This window comes from Hyposmocoma kahamanoa, unplaced genomic scaffold, assembly GCF_003589595.1.
Source record: "Hyposmocoma kahamanoa isolate Upper Pololo Valley unplaced genomic scaffold, ASM358959v1 68, whole genome shotgun sequence".
In the NCBI taxonomy this organism is placed as follows: Eukaryota; Metazoa; Arthropoda; class Insecta; order Lepidoptera; family Cosmopterigidae; genus Hyposmocoma; species Hyposmocoma kahamanoa.
In genome coordinates, this window is record NW_020653856.1 from 3,206,690 (window position 1) to 3,224,934 (window position 18,245).

An 18,245-nucleotide genomic window follows, 5' to 3' on the forward strand; every position below is an offset into this window, starting at 1 on the left:
TGTTTAAACACAGGTTGTATAGAAGTTGTTATCTACCAAATAAGTATAGTTTCATTGTGTCCGGACAAACATTAAGCATACAAATATTGAAGGTGTATTATACATTCACTCAATGCACTTCGACAGACTAAACCAGGTGTAACATGTTTCTTTTTCAATAATATTACATGGGCGTGCACACACGGTTTTAATAAGTCGGTCAGTAAATTAATTGCGGTGATATTTACATGGATCAATTTTAATGGTAACTAGATGTCAACCTAATATCATTATATGAATAACGTCAATGTATACTAATGTGAAAAATTAGACAGGGAATTTAGGGATTTGTTATTTAAAAATTCCGATACGTTTATTACATTTTATTGGTTATTAACATGTTTTTCTCAGATCTTAGTACTTTCGGTAAATTATTGTTATTTAAATGGATTTCCATATCTTATTTACTCAACATTATTTATTATTTATAGTAGAAGAGAAATGCATAATCCTGTTAATAACATTTAATTTTCCAGTAGCCCGGGATCAGTAGAATTAATTACTCTTCGGGCAATCCTCGACACGAATACAAACTCCTTTATCGTCACGTATGAATCCTGGCGCGCAAACGCACCCCGCGGCGCAGTTATAATGGCAAATTGGTTTACGATCTGCGCAAGTTGGCTGGCATTCTTTCCTACAGTTGTCGAATACTTCGTTCTCATTTACACATTGTTCTGGAAAGAAAAGTGTTTTACACAATTTTTATTCACACATATTAGTTAACGTATTTTAGTGTTAGATAGTTCATAGCGGCCATGTTTATGAGGCTACTTTTATCAGTCACTAAAGACAAATCATCATGGCGCGTTTCAGCATCAAGCAACATCTACAAATGATAAAATAAAGGCTTATTCCCATTTGATCCCCATACTTAACCCCTGGGGATCTGTTCCGTATTAAATTATTTTCTATTCCCATCGGATCGGCAGTGGATCAAGAATAATTTAGTATTTTCTGTTCCCACCTGATACCCTGGTAGTTCCAAGTTTATTTTTGGTAGATACTGTGGTACTTTCAATAAGAAAATGTATCTATCTCATCAAGAAAATGTATACCATTATATGTGATAATCATAACATTAACCTAATTGTAAATTCAAGACTGATTTATGTTACTTGTGATTTGCAATATGCCAATATTAATGACATGTAACAAAAAAAATTATTGTCTATGATAATCTGTAACATTTGCTCATAATTCCTCAATAAATTATTGTTTGATTTCAAAACTTATTTTTCTCTTGGCTGTATTTATCTTACAAATACAATGAGGGGATCCGTTGGGACTTGAAATATATAGAGGGGATCAGTTGCCAATTTTAAATTGGCGGTGGTTCAGTTTTGGGGATGGCAATAGATCTAAAAAAATATTATCAAAATGGGTGTTCTATTGTGACAACGATGCGCGCGTAATAAAGTGCCTCGTGTTCTCCTGCTCGAGTTACATTGCTGCGGAACGGTCATGGGCCTTTTCAAAATAATGTCATAACAAAACCAATTGGCATGCCACAAGTCATCCTCCATACATAATTAGTAGCAGTATAACTCGTGATAGAGTTCGTCCAGGGAAGTACTGCCTCCCAGTGGCGTGCACACGGTTTTTAGTTGGGATAGGCACAAAAAAAAACTATTAAAAAAAGCAAAAAAATTAAGCACTTATCAAAATCAAATCAAGTGTGTTCCTGTGTGAATTACAATGTTATTGTGCCGTGTTTTTTAGCTGAAGAGTTCTTTTAGATCGACATAACCGGTGTCATTCAAAACATTTTGAGAGTTTGTGGACAAAATACAAGAAACACAAAACAATCTATAAGTGTGCACAATGTTTAGTTGGCTTACTGGATGTCAGCCAACTAAACATTATAATAAATGAATTGTGGAATTAACGAGTTACATTGTCTTTAGTTTGAGATAACTGTAAGTCGGGTACACATCGCCCTTTCTTAACTACTTTTAGTTTACCATTAAAAGGGAACTTGTTAAAATCGCCGTTAATTAACTTTCGAGAACACACACAATCAACACGACCGTCACCTCTAAAACACATATTTATTGAATTATGACACAATCTCACAAGAAATTATATGAATAAAGTAAGAAAATTACATAAAAACAAAATACTTTACAAATAGGGTCACACCGGGGTCACAGCAAAAAACAAAATTATGGCGATTAAAGTTGGTAAAACAGGACGTGCCAAAATTACATAGTAATAGCAAAACAAAACAACTACTTATCACATTTCATCTTATAATACGTGGGGTGTACTAAAAGTTTCCGGAACGAATAAGAAATAAATGCTTTATACGGTCAGAAATGAATTTATTGTTTCTCAAAATATTCTCCGTTAGCGTTAATGCACCTTTTCATACGAATGAACTAATTTTAAAAACATTTATGCCACTCCTCCGAGACAATCTCTGAAACATACTTTTCATATTCTTCGACAGCCTCGTCAGGTGACGAAAATCGTTGACCGCGTAACTGGTTCTTAATTTTTGGAAATAAATAAAAGTCACAGGGTACCAGATCGGGACTGTACGCGGGATGGCTCATAAGGTCAACATTGTTCACCTTCAAAGATTCATTTGTCTGTCTGGCCGTGTGAGAACTCGCATTATCGTGGTGCAAGATTTTATTTATTTTTGCGGAGTTTGTCAATAACTTCCGGCAAACAAAGGGTCGTGTACCAATCACTATTCACGATACAACGAAACAGTAGCCACAGCAACAGTAGCCACGTGTCCAGTTTTATTGAAAAAAGAAGCAATCATCCGCTTCGAGGCACTTTGTACGCGCGCCACTTTGGTTGGTTTCGGCTTATTGCTGCTTTGTTTTGGGATCGTAACTATAAATCCATGTTTCGTCAATCCAGCTGATTTCCCCTTCGTTGAATCTGGTAAGCTTGTCATTGCACCAAGTGACGCGATCCGTTTTATGAGCCTCAGTCAAATTGTGTGGGATTCACCGAGAGCACAGCTTTTTCACACCCAAATGTTTGAGTAGTATTGATTGTATTTGACTCTTGCCTATGCCTAAAGATGCCCGAATCTCATAGTATGTCACATGCCTGTCTGTTTTGATCATACGGCGCATAGCATGTTTTTGTTGTTCACAGCAGTGGACGGGCGATCATCACGAAATTCGTCATTCACACGACCGCGTTTAAATTGTGCAAACCAGCTACAAATAGTCGTCTTGCATGGTGCTTCATCGTCAAAAGCAGTTCGAAGCCAAGCTAAGCTCCGCTAAGCTGTTAGATTACGCTTAAAATCATAGAAAATCATACTATGACAATTTTCACGAGTTAAATCCATGGAGATGTAGACAACCAATTACTAAAGTGACGCCACAATGTAAAAACAAGTGACAGTCAGATGAAACAAACTGTATTCTACAGCCAAAGAGTTCCATTTTCAAATATTGTTATACTTTTTAAATATTGTTTATGTAAGTGGCTAGTTCCGGAAACTTATAGTGCGCCCTATGTACCTTCGCGCATGCACGGCGGCATCACAACGAGCCATCATGTACCGCGTAATATCCTAGAAAGACTGCGACTTACATGATAACTTATGCCTTATTGTTTTGAACGAATGAATCAAATCCGGCCGGACTTGATTTTGTATGGAAAATTATGTCGTGTATTTGTGTGCATCACGTGTAAATGTAGTGCATAAAACCTATTCATACGGAGTTTTCGGAGAGAAAATAAATGAATTAAGTATTAATCGGAGAATATTAGAGCAGAATTCGGTATTATGAGTGTTATTTTTTGGTAGGGTAGGCAGTGCCTTTGCCTATATGAGGCGCACGCCTCTACTGCCTCCATACAACGTGCCTTTAAAGTGGGCCTTGTCAACGTTATGTCTCAGAATGACAGGTGCAGTGGCGATGACCCTCGGATTTTTGAAACTTTATATTGTAGCTTATTTTGTACAACTTCTGCGTACTTGGATGACGAAAATGCATAGTATTGACCCGTGGAAAATGGCTCTTGCAGTTGAGTAGATCTAAACTAAAATAGTTCATTTTTGTCTTATACGAAAGAAGTAAATTTTATTGTAAAAATGACACCACGCTTTTTATTGTTTAAATCATTGACTTACAATTATATGGACGTCGGGTCCGCGCTAAAAAGTGTCCGCACTTGTAAGGCGCTAAAATCGTATACAGAGCGCGACACTCCGCTTTAGTCTTCATTTGTTCTACTGACAGCGTGATACTGCGATGACATTACAATTTAAATTTCGAATAGGTTGACTTGGGACATTTTTTTCGTGGTTTTTGTATTAGACCCGTCGTCCATTTATTTGTAAGTCAACGGTTTAAATAATCACAGAATGAGAACATGAACCTGTGTACAATTTGTTTGCTTTGCATTCTAAATATTCTGCAGTTGTTTTTAAATTATCTTCCTGATGATTTAGATTTTTTTTTGCAACATCTTGGTGGTAAACTACACGCCTGTCCACAATATTTGCAGTGCCACTCAGAGCTTTAAATCGCAAAGATCTGAACACTGCCACTGCGCCCGTCACCTTGAGACAAGTTGACAAGTCCCATGTGCCTGTAATGTCGCCAGCTCACACGACCGCTTGGCTGCAGAAATCAGTAAGGTGGCAGTACTTCCTTGGACAAACTCGTTCACAAGTAGCTCTACTGCTACTACAAGATTATTAGATATTCCGTAGTTAATTTTAAACCATCCTCCTAATGATTTGGGTGATTTGGTATCTTCTCTTTTATTCTGGAAAGCCATCGAAATGTGTACAAATGTTTATTTGCAAAGAATAGAGTATTTTAATTAAGGATTTTAGGCTCTGAGTACTGCAACTGTTATGGGTAGGCATGTCACTTACCATCAGACGTACGACTTGTCAAAAAAGAAAGATGGTATTCCGGGATTGTCACTTACCTTTAATGCACTCAACACTATCAGCTTCTATACAAATCTTGAAACGATTCCTCAAATAGCCTGGCTTGCAGTCGCAGCCTATGACGCACTGTTTGGTGCAGACTACGTCAGTCTCAGGGTGCATACAGTTGGGGGGGCAGGCAGTAGTACACGGATAGAATTCTTCGTTAGGTGGGCAGTCATCTGGAAATTATTTGTTTTACGTGATAAAAATATGGTAATGTCACACAGTACAAAAAGTCTGATGGATTCTTCTGAAGACACTTCACGGGATCCGGTTGATTATCAAGGGACTTCTTACTCATTTATCATCGTATCCTAAGTAGAATCACAATTATTTTATATATGTATGAAAAACAATATTAATTCCAGTGCATTTTTTGCTATCTGTCTACATTTCGTGTTACAATGGAAAAGATGATAGTCATTTGGTTGGTTGTGTATTTTTAAATGTTATGATATATTTTTAACGATATATGTTTTGCAAACACAACTAGACAGCCTCAGCTTTTCCATATAACAAATAAAATTAGTTATGATTTTTATTTCTTAAAAAATCACAATGAAAGTCCACTTGTTTAGGCACTTAACTAATTGTAAACAATCTTGAGATGTCTATTTAATGAAATATATATATTGCCTTCAAATACAAAATACAAATACTTAGGTTCATATGAAATTGCATGCCTATTTTTATACCTGTTGATTTCTAAAGTAGATATGTTTCAATAAAAAGATGTATCACAATTGTTTACATTTAGTTAAGTACCTAAACAAATGGACTGTAACACCACGTACAAGAATTATTAGTAACCTCGCCTTACTGGTAGATGGCGTTGGGATCAAAATAGAAAGCGCTATTGAAGTGTTCAGTAAACTACCATATAAGGTATTAAAGAAGCTTGTTTTGTAGCAGACGGTGCATGATGCACTCGATCACTGTCAGTCATCCCAGTCGGTTGTGTTTCAGGTACCTGCTCCGCTCGTCCGACCGCTCGCCCGGTCGTGCCCCGCCTTCGTTTTCTTCGTTTTGTCTTCTCTGGATTGGCATCAATGTCAAGATCCAATCGTCGTCGGACCATCGCCGCCTTACCCGTCTTTTAAATGACATGAGTGTAAACTACTACACCTACGTGCTCCCCGAGGAACGCGTACTCCGCGTTGTCATCTGCGGGCTCCCAAAGAAGCTAGATACAGAGGTCATCGCCGCGGACCTCAAATCCCAAAACCTCCCTGTATTACATGAGGTTCACCGAATGTACAAAAAGCCTTTCCCGCGAACCATACGACATTGTGCTCGCCGTCCTCCCCTCACACCCGAAGGTAAGAAGGTCTTCAACCTGACTACCTGCTGCCAACTCACCGGCTTAACCGTTGAGCCTCCGCGCAAACGTGGCATTGGCCACAACTGTCAACTGTACGGTCACGCGGCCCGTAGTTACCGCTCGCAACCCCGCTGCGTAAAATGCGCAGACTTCCACGCGACTTCAGCCTGCTCTAGGCCTAAAGACAAGTCCCAGTGCACCGAGCCTCCTCGGTGTGTTCTGTGTGGGGAGTCCCACACCGCGAACTATCGCGGCTGTGCTAGGCCCTCCGCCCTAACCACAAGGTGGCGGCGCGCACTGCGGCCCATCAGCAGGCTAGGGCACAACCGAAGCCCCTTATGTCCATCCGCGACTTCCCGGCCATCAGCCCTGCTCCCTCAGCCCCACTATTGCCCCAATCACCGTGGGTAATCCCTCGCGCCAACACCCCTGCGCCCGCCACTCCGAAGCAGGCAAGCCCCATCGCCTCCGCGACCCCTAAGGCAAAACCATAGCCAGCGCCTTCTGCGCATCGACCTACCGCGAACGTTCCACGCCCCCCCGCGCCGATACCACCACTGACTCACGCCCTTAAGGACGACCTGGCCCTCGTGAGCCACTTTGTTAGCACCTTCGATGTTTTCGAAGTTAAAAATCTAGCCACGCTCCTCCGAGCCACCGACAGAAACGGCACTGCGCGTCTTCAAGCCATGTCCCGTTTCAGCTCGCTCGTAGAGTCACTAAGCAAATTCTCCACTTCTTCGTTCTCTCTCTAAATGGATTTATTAAACAGTAGGAGGAGAGTCAAGACACGATCAGCAAAGCTAGCCTTTTTTAACGCGGATGGCTTATCGAGCCAACGCGATGAAGTTCGAACCGTCCTCATAGACCACCAACTCGATGACCTGTTAATTCAAGAAACCTTCTTAAAACCCTCCGCTCGAACTCGAACATGGGGATGTTTGAAAACTATTGCGCGGTCCGCAATGATAGATTAAACTCTCCCCTCGGCAGTACCATTATATACTACAAACGTTCACTTCACTGCATCCCTCTCGACCCACCCCCTACAACGTACATCGAATCATCACCCACCGATTACCCTCATTTCGGCCTACCTGTCCCCTGATACTTCCCGACCGCTAATTCGCGAAGATCTGCAAGCCCTCTTTTCCCTAGGAGATTCTGTAATTCTGACTGGCAACTTTAACGCCAAAAATACTGCATGGAATTGTAACACCACCAACCCGCGCGGTAACATGCTCATGACACTATCCGAATCCATGCATTTCGATATAATTGCACCCTTAGAGCCCACCCACTATCCGCATAACGTAAATTACCGCCCCGACATCCTAGACGTAGCTTTATTCAAAATAATTAACCTTAGATTAGACTCAATCCAAGCCGTTCATGAATTAGTTACGGATCACCGCCCTGTTCTCCTTCACCTCTCCCCTCGTTCGGACATAGAACCCCCCACCCCCTGACCCTTGCGCCCCCGTTAAATCGGTGTTGGGCTGGGGAAAGTTGAGTCATGACCTCAATTTCCTCGAGTCTGAACACCTAGTTCAGATTCCGGACGAGATTTCTTCAGTCGTAGACGCCAACTGTGCTATTGATCGTCTAGAGGAACACATTCAAACCGCCGTTTGTAACAGCTCCCAGCCAGCACTGGCAACGGACGACCATCGCTGGAACCTACCGGAGGATGTGCGTGCCCTTCTAGCGGAAAAGAACGCAGCCACTAGTGCTTACGACTCTTACCCCACTGACGAAAACCGCCGTTTCCTGCGGGCTTTACAGAGGGACGTAAAGACGCGTATGGACGAGGTACGTCAAAGTCGATGGGAAAAGCTTCTAGAAGGGCTCGAGCCCACCCACCAAGCCTTCCCACATCCTCCCACCTCATCCCACAATCTCCTCCGCGAACAGTTTGGTTTTAGAGCTACGCACTCATGCGTCCAGCAAGTGCACCGGAGACCTGTGAAATGTAACACCCCGTTACAGGATGCAGGAGTTTACAAGCTTGACTGTGAGTGCGGTCTCTCTTATATTGGACAAACAAAGCGAAGTATTTGTACCCGCGTCAAAGAACATATAGCTGATGTCAAACACCGTCGCGTAAACAAGTCTGCAGCCTGCGAGTATGTCATGGATAAACCTACACATTCAATGAAGTTTGACAAACCCCAGGTCCTTGCAAAAGAAGTCCGTTATCTACCCAGGATGCTGCGAGAGGCCATTGAAATTAAAAAACATCCTAATTTCAACAGGGAAGATGGTTTCTTCGTACCACCAGTTTGGGATCCAGTATTTCCTCTAATGAAAAATCCCTAACAGACATAAGACTGCAGTACTAATTAATATGTTTTAGTTTATTCTAATTTCTATTAATAATTAATAATAAATTGAACTTAATAAAAATTCATTCAATAAAATAATTTGTAAAACTTAATATAGCGTAAATTGGAATGTTTTCTTTGTAAAATTAAAAATAAGGTATTTAATTAATAACTATTGTAAGTATAGTGAAAAAATAGGGTGGTTTGCATCAACATTAGACATAACTGGTTGAAGAGGTGAGAGAGGTGGTACAGACCACCTCAGTCAACCGTGACCATGGTACCTGTAAAGGGTCCGAAACGTCGGTTTGTTTGAAAAAAACGCGATTTAAATCCGGAAAAATAGTTTCATTTCCTAAATTTACCTAACTTAAAACCTATAATGATCTACTCTTACTTTTCGCTATCAACACAGCGTTGCAAGCTTTTTTTAACGTGAATGTCTATGCGCTTAAACTTTTTCTAAACGATTTTTTAAGCTTAAAAATAAAAAGCGTCGTTTATAAAAACGTTTATAAAATTAAGTAGTTTTTTCCATTTCTACTTCAGCGTAGCCGATCGGCATGGTAAAATGGTTCGGCAACGCAGGCAGTTATTGCATATATTACAATAGTGCCTTTAACGCATAAAAATCTTAAAAATAATGCAAACTGCATGAAACAAATTACGTAATGTAAATTTTTATAGTTCCCCTGTTTAAGCATAAAAATTATCGATTAGTTTCGTTCGTAAAATCTTTAAACCTCTCACTTGTGATTTTGGAGATGTGGCATCATTACACCATGGGTGCGAATTATCATTAACAAAAAAATCGTAAATTCTATACAATTGTTGCTTATTATATTTGTAGAAGTTTGTTGTAGACTTTCGAGGCGGGACGAACAAGTCGTTGTTGGTAAGCGTAATGTGCGGCACATTACTGCGTTTCGGTTTTGACGGTAAGGGTGCCGGTAAAATTACCTACAAGCACATGAGACTTGTCAAGTTACGTCTCAGGGTCACGGAATTAGTGGCAGTGCTCCTCAGATCAGATATTTAAAGCTCTGAGTGGCACTGTAACTGCTGTGGGCTGGCGTGTTGTTTACCACTAACGGCACGACTTCGTCTCGTCACTTGATATTATAAAAAAATACCCTATACTTTGACAGCTCGAATTATGAAGTAGTTTTAATCGTAAATGTGATCGGGTTCAAAAAAGAAGATACTCGTAATATTGTCTATACGGGATCGTAATGTTGCGCTTAACAATTTGTGTATTCAAGAATTAGTAATTAATGTTAATGAGGATTCAAGTGATGATTACCGTTCATATGGAGAAGAATCCGACGATTCATTATAATAAACAATAAGAATTTATTCTAATTATTTGTAAGTTATTCTCTCTCTATTCATTTCATTATAATTTATTAGACAGGTTCCATAATTTATCAACTTGAACAGTCTTCGTTACATAATCTGTTGGCTCCATAAATATCGGAGCTAAAGAGCAATTCGCTTCACTAAAATTAAAAAATATAAGAGTCCAGAAAGTATTGCATTTTTTGTCTGTGGTTGTATGCTTAGAGGATGGAATAAAAGGGCTGTATGTCAATAATTACAGAACTTCGGACGCATGCGTATGGCAAAAGTTAAATAAGTACTCGATTGAAACACGTTTACATTTTGTCAGCGCTGGAATCCAATAATTACAGTCTACATTAGCTGTTATATTAAGCATTAAAATTATTGATAAATTCGTAAAACAATGAGCTGTTCATACTATAAACATTAAACGGTGGTCATAATAACATGTCATGGAAAATTAACAAAATCTACTTGGCTTCGATCGCTATTGATGGCGGATAGTTCGTCGACTCTCTTAAATCTCTCGACAATTTATTTTCCACGCGGTAACAAAGTTATGGCAATTGGAAACATTAAATGATCAAAGAAATTTGCAAATCGATTACTCGTTTGGATTGACCAATTACTCCTTATCAACCATTTCCACGTGTTAAAAGCCATTCGAGCAATACAGTGAATTCCTCTGTAACGACGTGGTTTCTAATGTAATGGGAAAATATGAAACAAATTACGTTGTTCATGGTTTTCTTGCTTCTGCAATGTGCTTGTGGCGTCATGATCAGTAAGTACATACCTTTTATCTTATTTCACAATTGTCCAGAAGCTATGGGCCTCATAAGAAGGTTCAAGGTCACTCAACGGACAATGGAGAGCTCTACGTGATAGAATCAGAAATGAGGAAATCCGTAGGAGAATAACCGCAGTGGGCGGGACACATTGCTAGGAGAACCGATGGCCGCTGGGGCGGAAAGATTCTTCAATGGCGACCGCGCACCGGACGACGCTCAGTGGTTAGGCCCCCACCAGGTAGACCGACGATCTGGTAAAGGTCGCGGGAAGCCGATGGATGCGGACAACGCAGGACCGATCGTCGTGGAGATCGTTGTGGGAGGCCTATGCCCAGCAGTGGGCGTCATGTGGCTGAATCATGATGAATATCCAGAAGACAGAAGCGAAAACTTCCTAATGTAAAAAGGGAAGATAAAATATATTTGTATTGGATTTTTACTCGTGCTTCAAGCCGTTGGGAAAAAATAATTGGTTTATATTAATTTAAAACCGATCTTTGTGACGATATTTTTGACGTGACGTTTATCAGGTGAAACAATTATGTAAATAGACGTCAACTCGCGTCTTAAGATGAGTCACTGGAAGAGAAGCGGGAAAAACTGTTTTGCTAGATCAAATAGTTTAGGAAGTTACTATTAAATAATGGTCTTACAAAAAATATACGATAGACCCAAGGATATTGTCTAAAGAATGTGCTAATTTGTTACCCGATAGGATGTACTTTACCTGATCATATAAAATTCTGAAAACAGGCTAAAATCACAGACTAAAACGAAGAATAAAAATATTTAAGAATAAAATATCTAATTTGCACATAATTTTTATATGGAGATATTTCTCTTTAAATATTCTTATAAAAATTTGAAAATTGCCCAGTAGTTTAACGACGCGCCGCGCCGCCGGCTGCCCCATCAGCCACTATCGGGCGATTGTCAATGTCGGATATGTGTCAAATTTTCTTCACTTGCTGTTATTTTATTCATATTCATTTTAAACGCACAGATAGCGGGACGCTCACAGCCCCGCACTAGGGAAAGCCATACAGGCTTTTGGCAGGCGAGTGCCATGGACAAACACAAAAGTCACGAAAGAAATAATTGCAGACCATACAAATCGATTCATCCGTAGAACAAAGATCTATGTGCGAGACTATTTGTTCTCAGGACATAGTACATTTCGTTCGTTCTTCTTCGCTGTGGATGTCTGTTCGACCGTTGTTCGGTTTTATATTTCCGAAACGAAATACGATATATGAATTCTCAAAACACCTTTACATAGGCCTTAGTTTGAATAACGAAATTATTGTCGTAACGTACTTATTCTCTTTTCGCTATGTATTCACATCGGACTCTGTTCTTCGGATGAGTCGAAATATTCTATGAAAAATATGATATACAATTTTGATACGGCAAACAAAATAAACATACTGTTCGTAAGAGCTCTCATGCCAAAAAAGTTTTGACGTTGGCTCCTCCCAAATTTGTGAAACAAATATATGCCTGAAGTTCGCGTGTTATGCGACAGGAGATGTTGAATTTTGCACATTAAAAGTACCAAATTCGTTTTAGCGGAATAACTCTAAAACTAAAGGGATTAAAAAAAAAATCCGTAGTGACAGTTGTCGATCATGCATAAATATAATTAATTTTCTAATTTTTGTCCTAATAACCTGTAGCATTTCGAGGATAAATCGAAAAAATGTGAAAATTAGAGGTCATTTCGTGATTTTTATCTATCGAGGAAACTTTATTGTTTTATGTTTCTGATTAATGTCTATGCTTGAATATATCGTGTAGTTACTCATACAATATTTTATTTTTAACTTTAAAGTGGATATACCCCTCTAAAATCAAATCGAAGATTAGGAATTTTTCCTCTGCTCCCTCTTAACAGTCTCTTCGACAAATCACAACATATTACATGTTTAAAAGTATTGTGAAATAATAATTTTAATCTGAAGGTTATTGTACTGCTTCAGCGTACTTAAATTACAAAAAACACGATAGCTCCATCGGGTTGTGAATATTATTGCCAATTAAACATTGTAAATGATAAATGTAAACATTATATCTATTTACAAACACCAAACCCTAGAGTTTCCTACTGATTCTACCAATGATATTAAATTTGTCATTCGACTCAAAGGAATCTGGCTTGCGAATGAGGAGTAGTGTCTATTCAAAAAGATGATTTCAAACAACAACTTCAATCTATAAACAAGAACTTTCACAGCAACTACATGTTCCATACTGTTCCAAACGTTCCAAACAAAACACTGTCAATAGTGATGATGTTTTGTTTTAGTGTTGAATGTTGTCAAAGAGTATCAGTGCCGTGGTACCGTGGGCAGACGTGACAGTTTATACCTATTGGGAATGAGCTAGCAAGCAGATGGTATTGAGTGTTTACCAAATAGTTAGGTAATGAATGTAAAGCCCCTAACAAAGTCGCTATTAGTTGCACAATACATTTCATTTTGCTCTGATCCAGGGGTCTTCCGCTAACTGTTTATAATTATTTTGTTACTAAAAAGGAAAACAAATTAAGTAAAAGAAAAAATACAGTCGAGTTGTTGAAATGATTGATATTACGTTATGTACTTTTCCTTGTGGAAAGGCAAAAATCTTTACACCATACAGCCTAGTCTTTTTTATATTCTTTTAAATTTGCATATGGTAGCCATAGTAACTATTTTATTCATATCCGTACTCTGTTATCGTGTAGTCATAAAACTCTGTTGCTTTTTAATCTATGTGTATGGGACGCCGCATCTAGTACGCTAGTACATAGATAACGTTGATTTCAAATATAATTTGCTGACATAGCAAATAGAGGGAGCATGCCAAAAAAGTTTTGACGTTGGCTCCGCCCACATTTGTGAGACAAATATATGCCTGAAGTTCGCGTGACATGCGACAGGAGATGTTGAATTTTGCGCATTAAAACTACCAAATTCGTTTTAGCGGAATAAATCTAAAACTAAAGGATTAAAAAAAAATCCGTAGTGACAGTTCTGGATCATGCATAAATATAATTAATTATCTAATTTTTATCCTAATAACCTGTAGCATTTCGAGGATAAATCGAAAAAATGTGAAAATTAGAGGTCATTTCGTGATTTTTATCTATCGAGGAAACTTTATTGTTTCATGTTTCTGATTAGGTTCTATGCTTGAATATATCGTGTAGTTACTTATACAATATTTTATTTTTAACTTTAAAGTGGATATACCCCTCTAAAATCAAATCGAAGATTAGGAATTTTTCCTCTGCTCCCTCTTAAAAAATTTTGTTTAAGTTGTAGTAAGAAAATTTTGTGTTATATTTTATATCATTTCCAGAGAGACAATGTGGCCATGAAGAAATCCATCGGTCATGCGTATTCTACGAGGAGTATACCTGCTGGGAGCGAGAGGATGGTTTGGATCGCGTGCGCAGTCCCCCGAAGCGGTTGACTCATTGCAAAGCCGATTGTTTCTGCAGGTATGTTATATTTAATTATAACTCGATTCATCATTTCAGTCCGTTTCCATCCTCTGCTGAGTATAGGCCTACTCTCTATAGCGCCGTTTTTTCCGGTCCCTTACGAGTTTTGTCCAGTGGTTTCCAACTATGGCCTTGATGTCATCAATATATCGGGTGGAAAAACTGAACGTTGTACTTTTTTAAACAAGATTTTTAGTTTGACGCTTACAAAATCGTTTAAGATAGGATAGGATAGGAGACCTCAAATGGCTTTTATTGGCAGTTGTTTTCGATGAGTCTTTTGTTGTTAGAAAGGGGGTACCTCAGTAGTGGCCCCATTTAAATTTGAAGAAAATAGTCCACCTCTAAGGGCGGCAAATTAGAGGTTTCCGGTTTGTTGCATTTTACCCACTTTCCGTTAACCGATTTCAATAAACCTTTGCAAATTATATCCTCGGTTTTGAGTTTTTGTTACATTCGCCCTTTCAACTAACGGCAGCAGCACATTGTCTACCGCTGTGGGACACAGGCGTGATGTACGTATGTGAAAAATCAATACAAGAGCTTTAACATGTCAAGACCCAAAAGTAACTAGTGTACCCTAATAAATCTCTTTACCTATTTCAGGAAAGGCTCAGTACGGGCGTATCCTAAGGGTCCGTGCATACCGGCGGTGAACTGCCGCAATGCAAAACTGATGAACCTCATGGACAATCTTCCCAATAGTTTTGGCGGATTTGATTAGTAGTATATAAATAAATTACTTCGAAAATAAAATTCCCATTATTTGTAACATTAATTTTTATGTATAAAGTGACAGTGCGCCTGATGGAAAGTGATACGCCTACCCATAACAATTGCAGTGCCACTTTAAATTGCAAAAATCTGAGGGATACTGTCATTGCACACGCCATTTTGAAACATAAAGTTGACGAGTCCGTGTTACAATCGAGCCATGACCACCGGCTTATCGTAAGCGAAATTTTTACCTAAACAGCGTTTTAATAAACAAATAAAACGTTTCTTTATTTATTCACAATTAAATTGAATTTTATTAACGGAAAATTATTATTATTATTATTAATGAAGTAAATATTAAGAACGAAATTAAATTTAATTTACATTACAAATAATAGTACAATTATAATTAATTTATTTATATTTTAAAAATGGAGTGTTCGCTTATAAAGTAGCACGTATCGCATACTGTTCTTACAATTGTATTAATTGTAATAATCACAAGATTGTAAAAGTAAAACAAAACCACGATTACGATTAAAGACAGACGCCCCGGCCACACAACACCGGAGCTGACAAACATGTCAATCTCTGCAGCTTAGAGACGTTCCTGAAAGCGTATCATTGGCGGAGGGCGTGGCCCGCCTTACCCCGGTCTTACCAGGAAGCCCGTAGTCGCTCCGAAATTCCCTTCTCTCGGTTCAGTAAATAGAGACAGTCTAGGTTCACACGGGACCGTTGCTTCAGCTGTACCAAGTACAAGTCCGATCGTGTACGGAGTACTGCTGCCACATATGGGATGGCTCTGCTAAATACCAACTGACCATCTTGGATTTACTTGAAAATAGTATCAAGGCTTATAGGTCACTCGAATTTAGTAAAGTCGAAGCTGCAGAGCCTTGAACAATCGGTATTCTACAGAATGGAGAGTGTGAGGCGGAATTGAATGATTTAATTCTGACTACCCCTTTCCATCACCAGGAGACTAGACGATGGCTTGAATTCCACCCCTATGTTGTGGATATTCCAAGCTAGAAGACCGGCTAATGAGTGGAATTCTCTGCCTGTCGATTTATTCCCCGTATTCCCTGAACGTTGTAACTTAGGTAATTTCAAAGCGAAAGTTAATAATAAGAATAAGCATTATTTAGGTGTACCTCATCGTCACTTACCACCAGGTGAGATGGAAATCGAATGCTCACTAATGTCATAAAAACAAAACTTTCCGAATTGCACCATTAGTAATAAACTTTACCAGATAAACAAGGTCAAGATTATTTATCTGACGGCAATTGCTCACATGAAGACGATTAGTATTATGTTGAAGTTATATCTCATACTTAATTTTTTTTTTCCCAAATGAAATGTTTCTTGCTAACATTTTATCAGGAATAGTTAGAAGACTATAATGATAACTTTTAAACTAATTGTTATTATTGTTTTTTATTTCAGAAACTAGTCTCATGATAATTATTAAGTTGATTTAAAGAATAATTAATAGCATGATCTCATAGATGGCGCTTCGACTAAAAAGTCGTTGAAAGACGAAGTACAAAGGACACGACGCAAGCACATAGAAAAATTCGTGAGGTCCGTTGGTTCGTTCCGTGGCTTAGTTGGTATAGCGTCTGGCACGGTATGCAAGAAGACGTCGGTTCGAATCCGACCGGATCGAAGGAATTTTTTCTGAGTGTTCGATCTTTGTATTAATAATTATAACAAACTAGTGGAGTAATTTCACAAAAAATAATTCAATAAAAATTTAATTAATAGCATGATTTAATTCTGCCTACCCCTTTCCATCACCAGGAGACTAGACGATGGAAGGATTCGCACAAAGCGTTGCGCTTTCACTTCTTATTTAGTATTTATATCAGCTCTAAGTTCTTATAGCCATCAATTCCTGAGTACTCATGTCTTTGGTGGTAGACGAGCGTGTCGCAATTCTACTAGTGATAACCATTTGGTGAATAATCACGAAAGCCTTAAAATCGATTAAAATGTAATCGAAATAATTCGATTCTTGATTACGATACTACGCTTTTTTATTGTTGATCAATATCGTAATAGTAATTGGATTGATTATTAGTAAATTAGTAACAGGACCGATTGGTACTAAATAAGTAATAGAACATTTTGTTTTTTTATTTAAAATTTATTTAGTAATTATTAGATTAGTAATTATATTCCATTATTTTTCCGTAACGACGACGAAATCGAAAATCGGATATAGGATAGTGCAACTATCGATTTATTCCAGTTTTTTTAGTAACAAGAGAAATAAATATAACTACAAATATTTCTCCCGCCCCGGGAGTCGAACCCGGGACCTCTGCGTGGCAGACCAGGATTGGTAAATCTTTTCACCACGATTGCAAGCACCTATAATTTTTTTTATTAAAATAAACCAACTTCAAAAGTTTTCTTGTATTGACTTTTTATTGGAATTACACATATTTGCCAAGTTTTATTGGAATCGGTTAACGGAAAGTGCGCGAAACCGGATTCATCCCCTACTTTATCACCCTTAGAGGTGAAATATTTTCTTCAAATTTAAATGTGAGTAATACCGAGTACCTTATTTCCAACAAAAAAATAATCATAAAAATCGGTTCACAAATGTGTAATTACGTAATGTACACACAAAAAATACAGTCCAATAAGAACCTCCTCCTTTTTTGAAGTCGGTTAAAGTTAAGGAATTAGACGATATAAAATAAAAAGAATCTTACGTTCTTCGGCAGCAAAAAATCCCACAGCCAGCCAACCAATAACGAAAAATAAAATATGTTCTTTATACATCTTTTTTGCAAATAAACCCGTCACTATCGCAGTGTGAAAACTATATGTGGCCGTAGCACGGCAGTATACATATTATATACCTGCCCGTGACAATATTTATATAATGATAAGTTTGTTCATTTGGTAATAAAGTATGCTATACACTTTCCAGAAAAAGAACAACGATATGAAATTGCGTATATAGCTGTCTTTGTCGTTTAATGAAACTAAAAGTGTCGGGTTTCTGTAGTTTCTATTTTTACATATTTTACATTATTATTTAGGTGTTTCTAATTACTCTTATGTATTGAACTGTATTAAAAATAGGGTCATCAATTTGTTTGTTTTTATTATTTCTTTTTATCTCGTTTGTCGCGCTCAATTTTTACGTTGATAAAATTACCGTGCAAAACTGTCAAAATATTTTAAAATCAGCAGTGACCTTGCAGCCTGTTTGGCACTGTGTTAATCTTTTGCAGTCATTGGTCGTGGTGCTCGCGATGACAAAAATGTGACGTCA

The 18,245-nt window shown here is 38.3% G+C and overlaps 2 protein-coding genes across 2 annotated transcripts; one reads left to right on the forward strand and one right to left on the reverse strand.

Annotated features, from left to right (window-relative positions):
* Positions 1-388: 388 nt before the first annotated feature.
* Positions 389-17,811, reverse strand: LOC113232299 (zonadhesin-like). The gene is made up of 3 exons (XM_026466971.1): positions 17,677-17,811; positions 4,960-5,142; positions 389-716 (listed from the first exon to the last, which is right to left on the reverse strand). Exons 1-3 carry the CDS (start codon positions 17,744-17,746, stop codon positions 535-537), a joined length of 435 nt encoding a protein of 144 aa, XP_026322756.1. The 5' UTR covers positions 17,747-17,811; the 3' UTR covers positions 389-534.
* On the forward strand, positions 10,272-15,256 carry LOC113232300. The gene is made up of 3 exons (XM_026466972.1): positions 10,272-10,733; positions 14,083-14,224; positions 14,834-15,256. Exons 1-3 carry the CDS (start codon positions 10,670-10,672, stop codon positions 14,949-14,951), a joined length of 324 nt encoding a protein of 107 aa, XP_026322757.1. The 5' UTR covers positions 10,272-10,669; the 3' UTR covers positions 14,952-15,256.
* Positions 17,812-18,245: the final 434 nt, after the last annotated feature.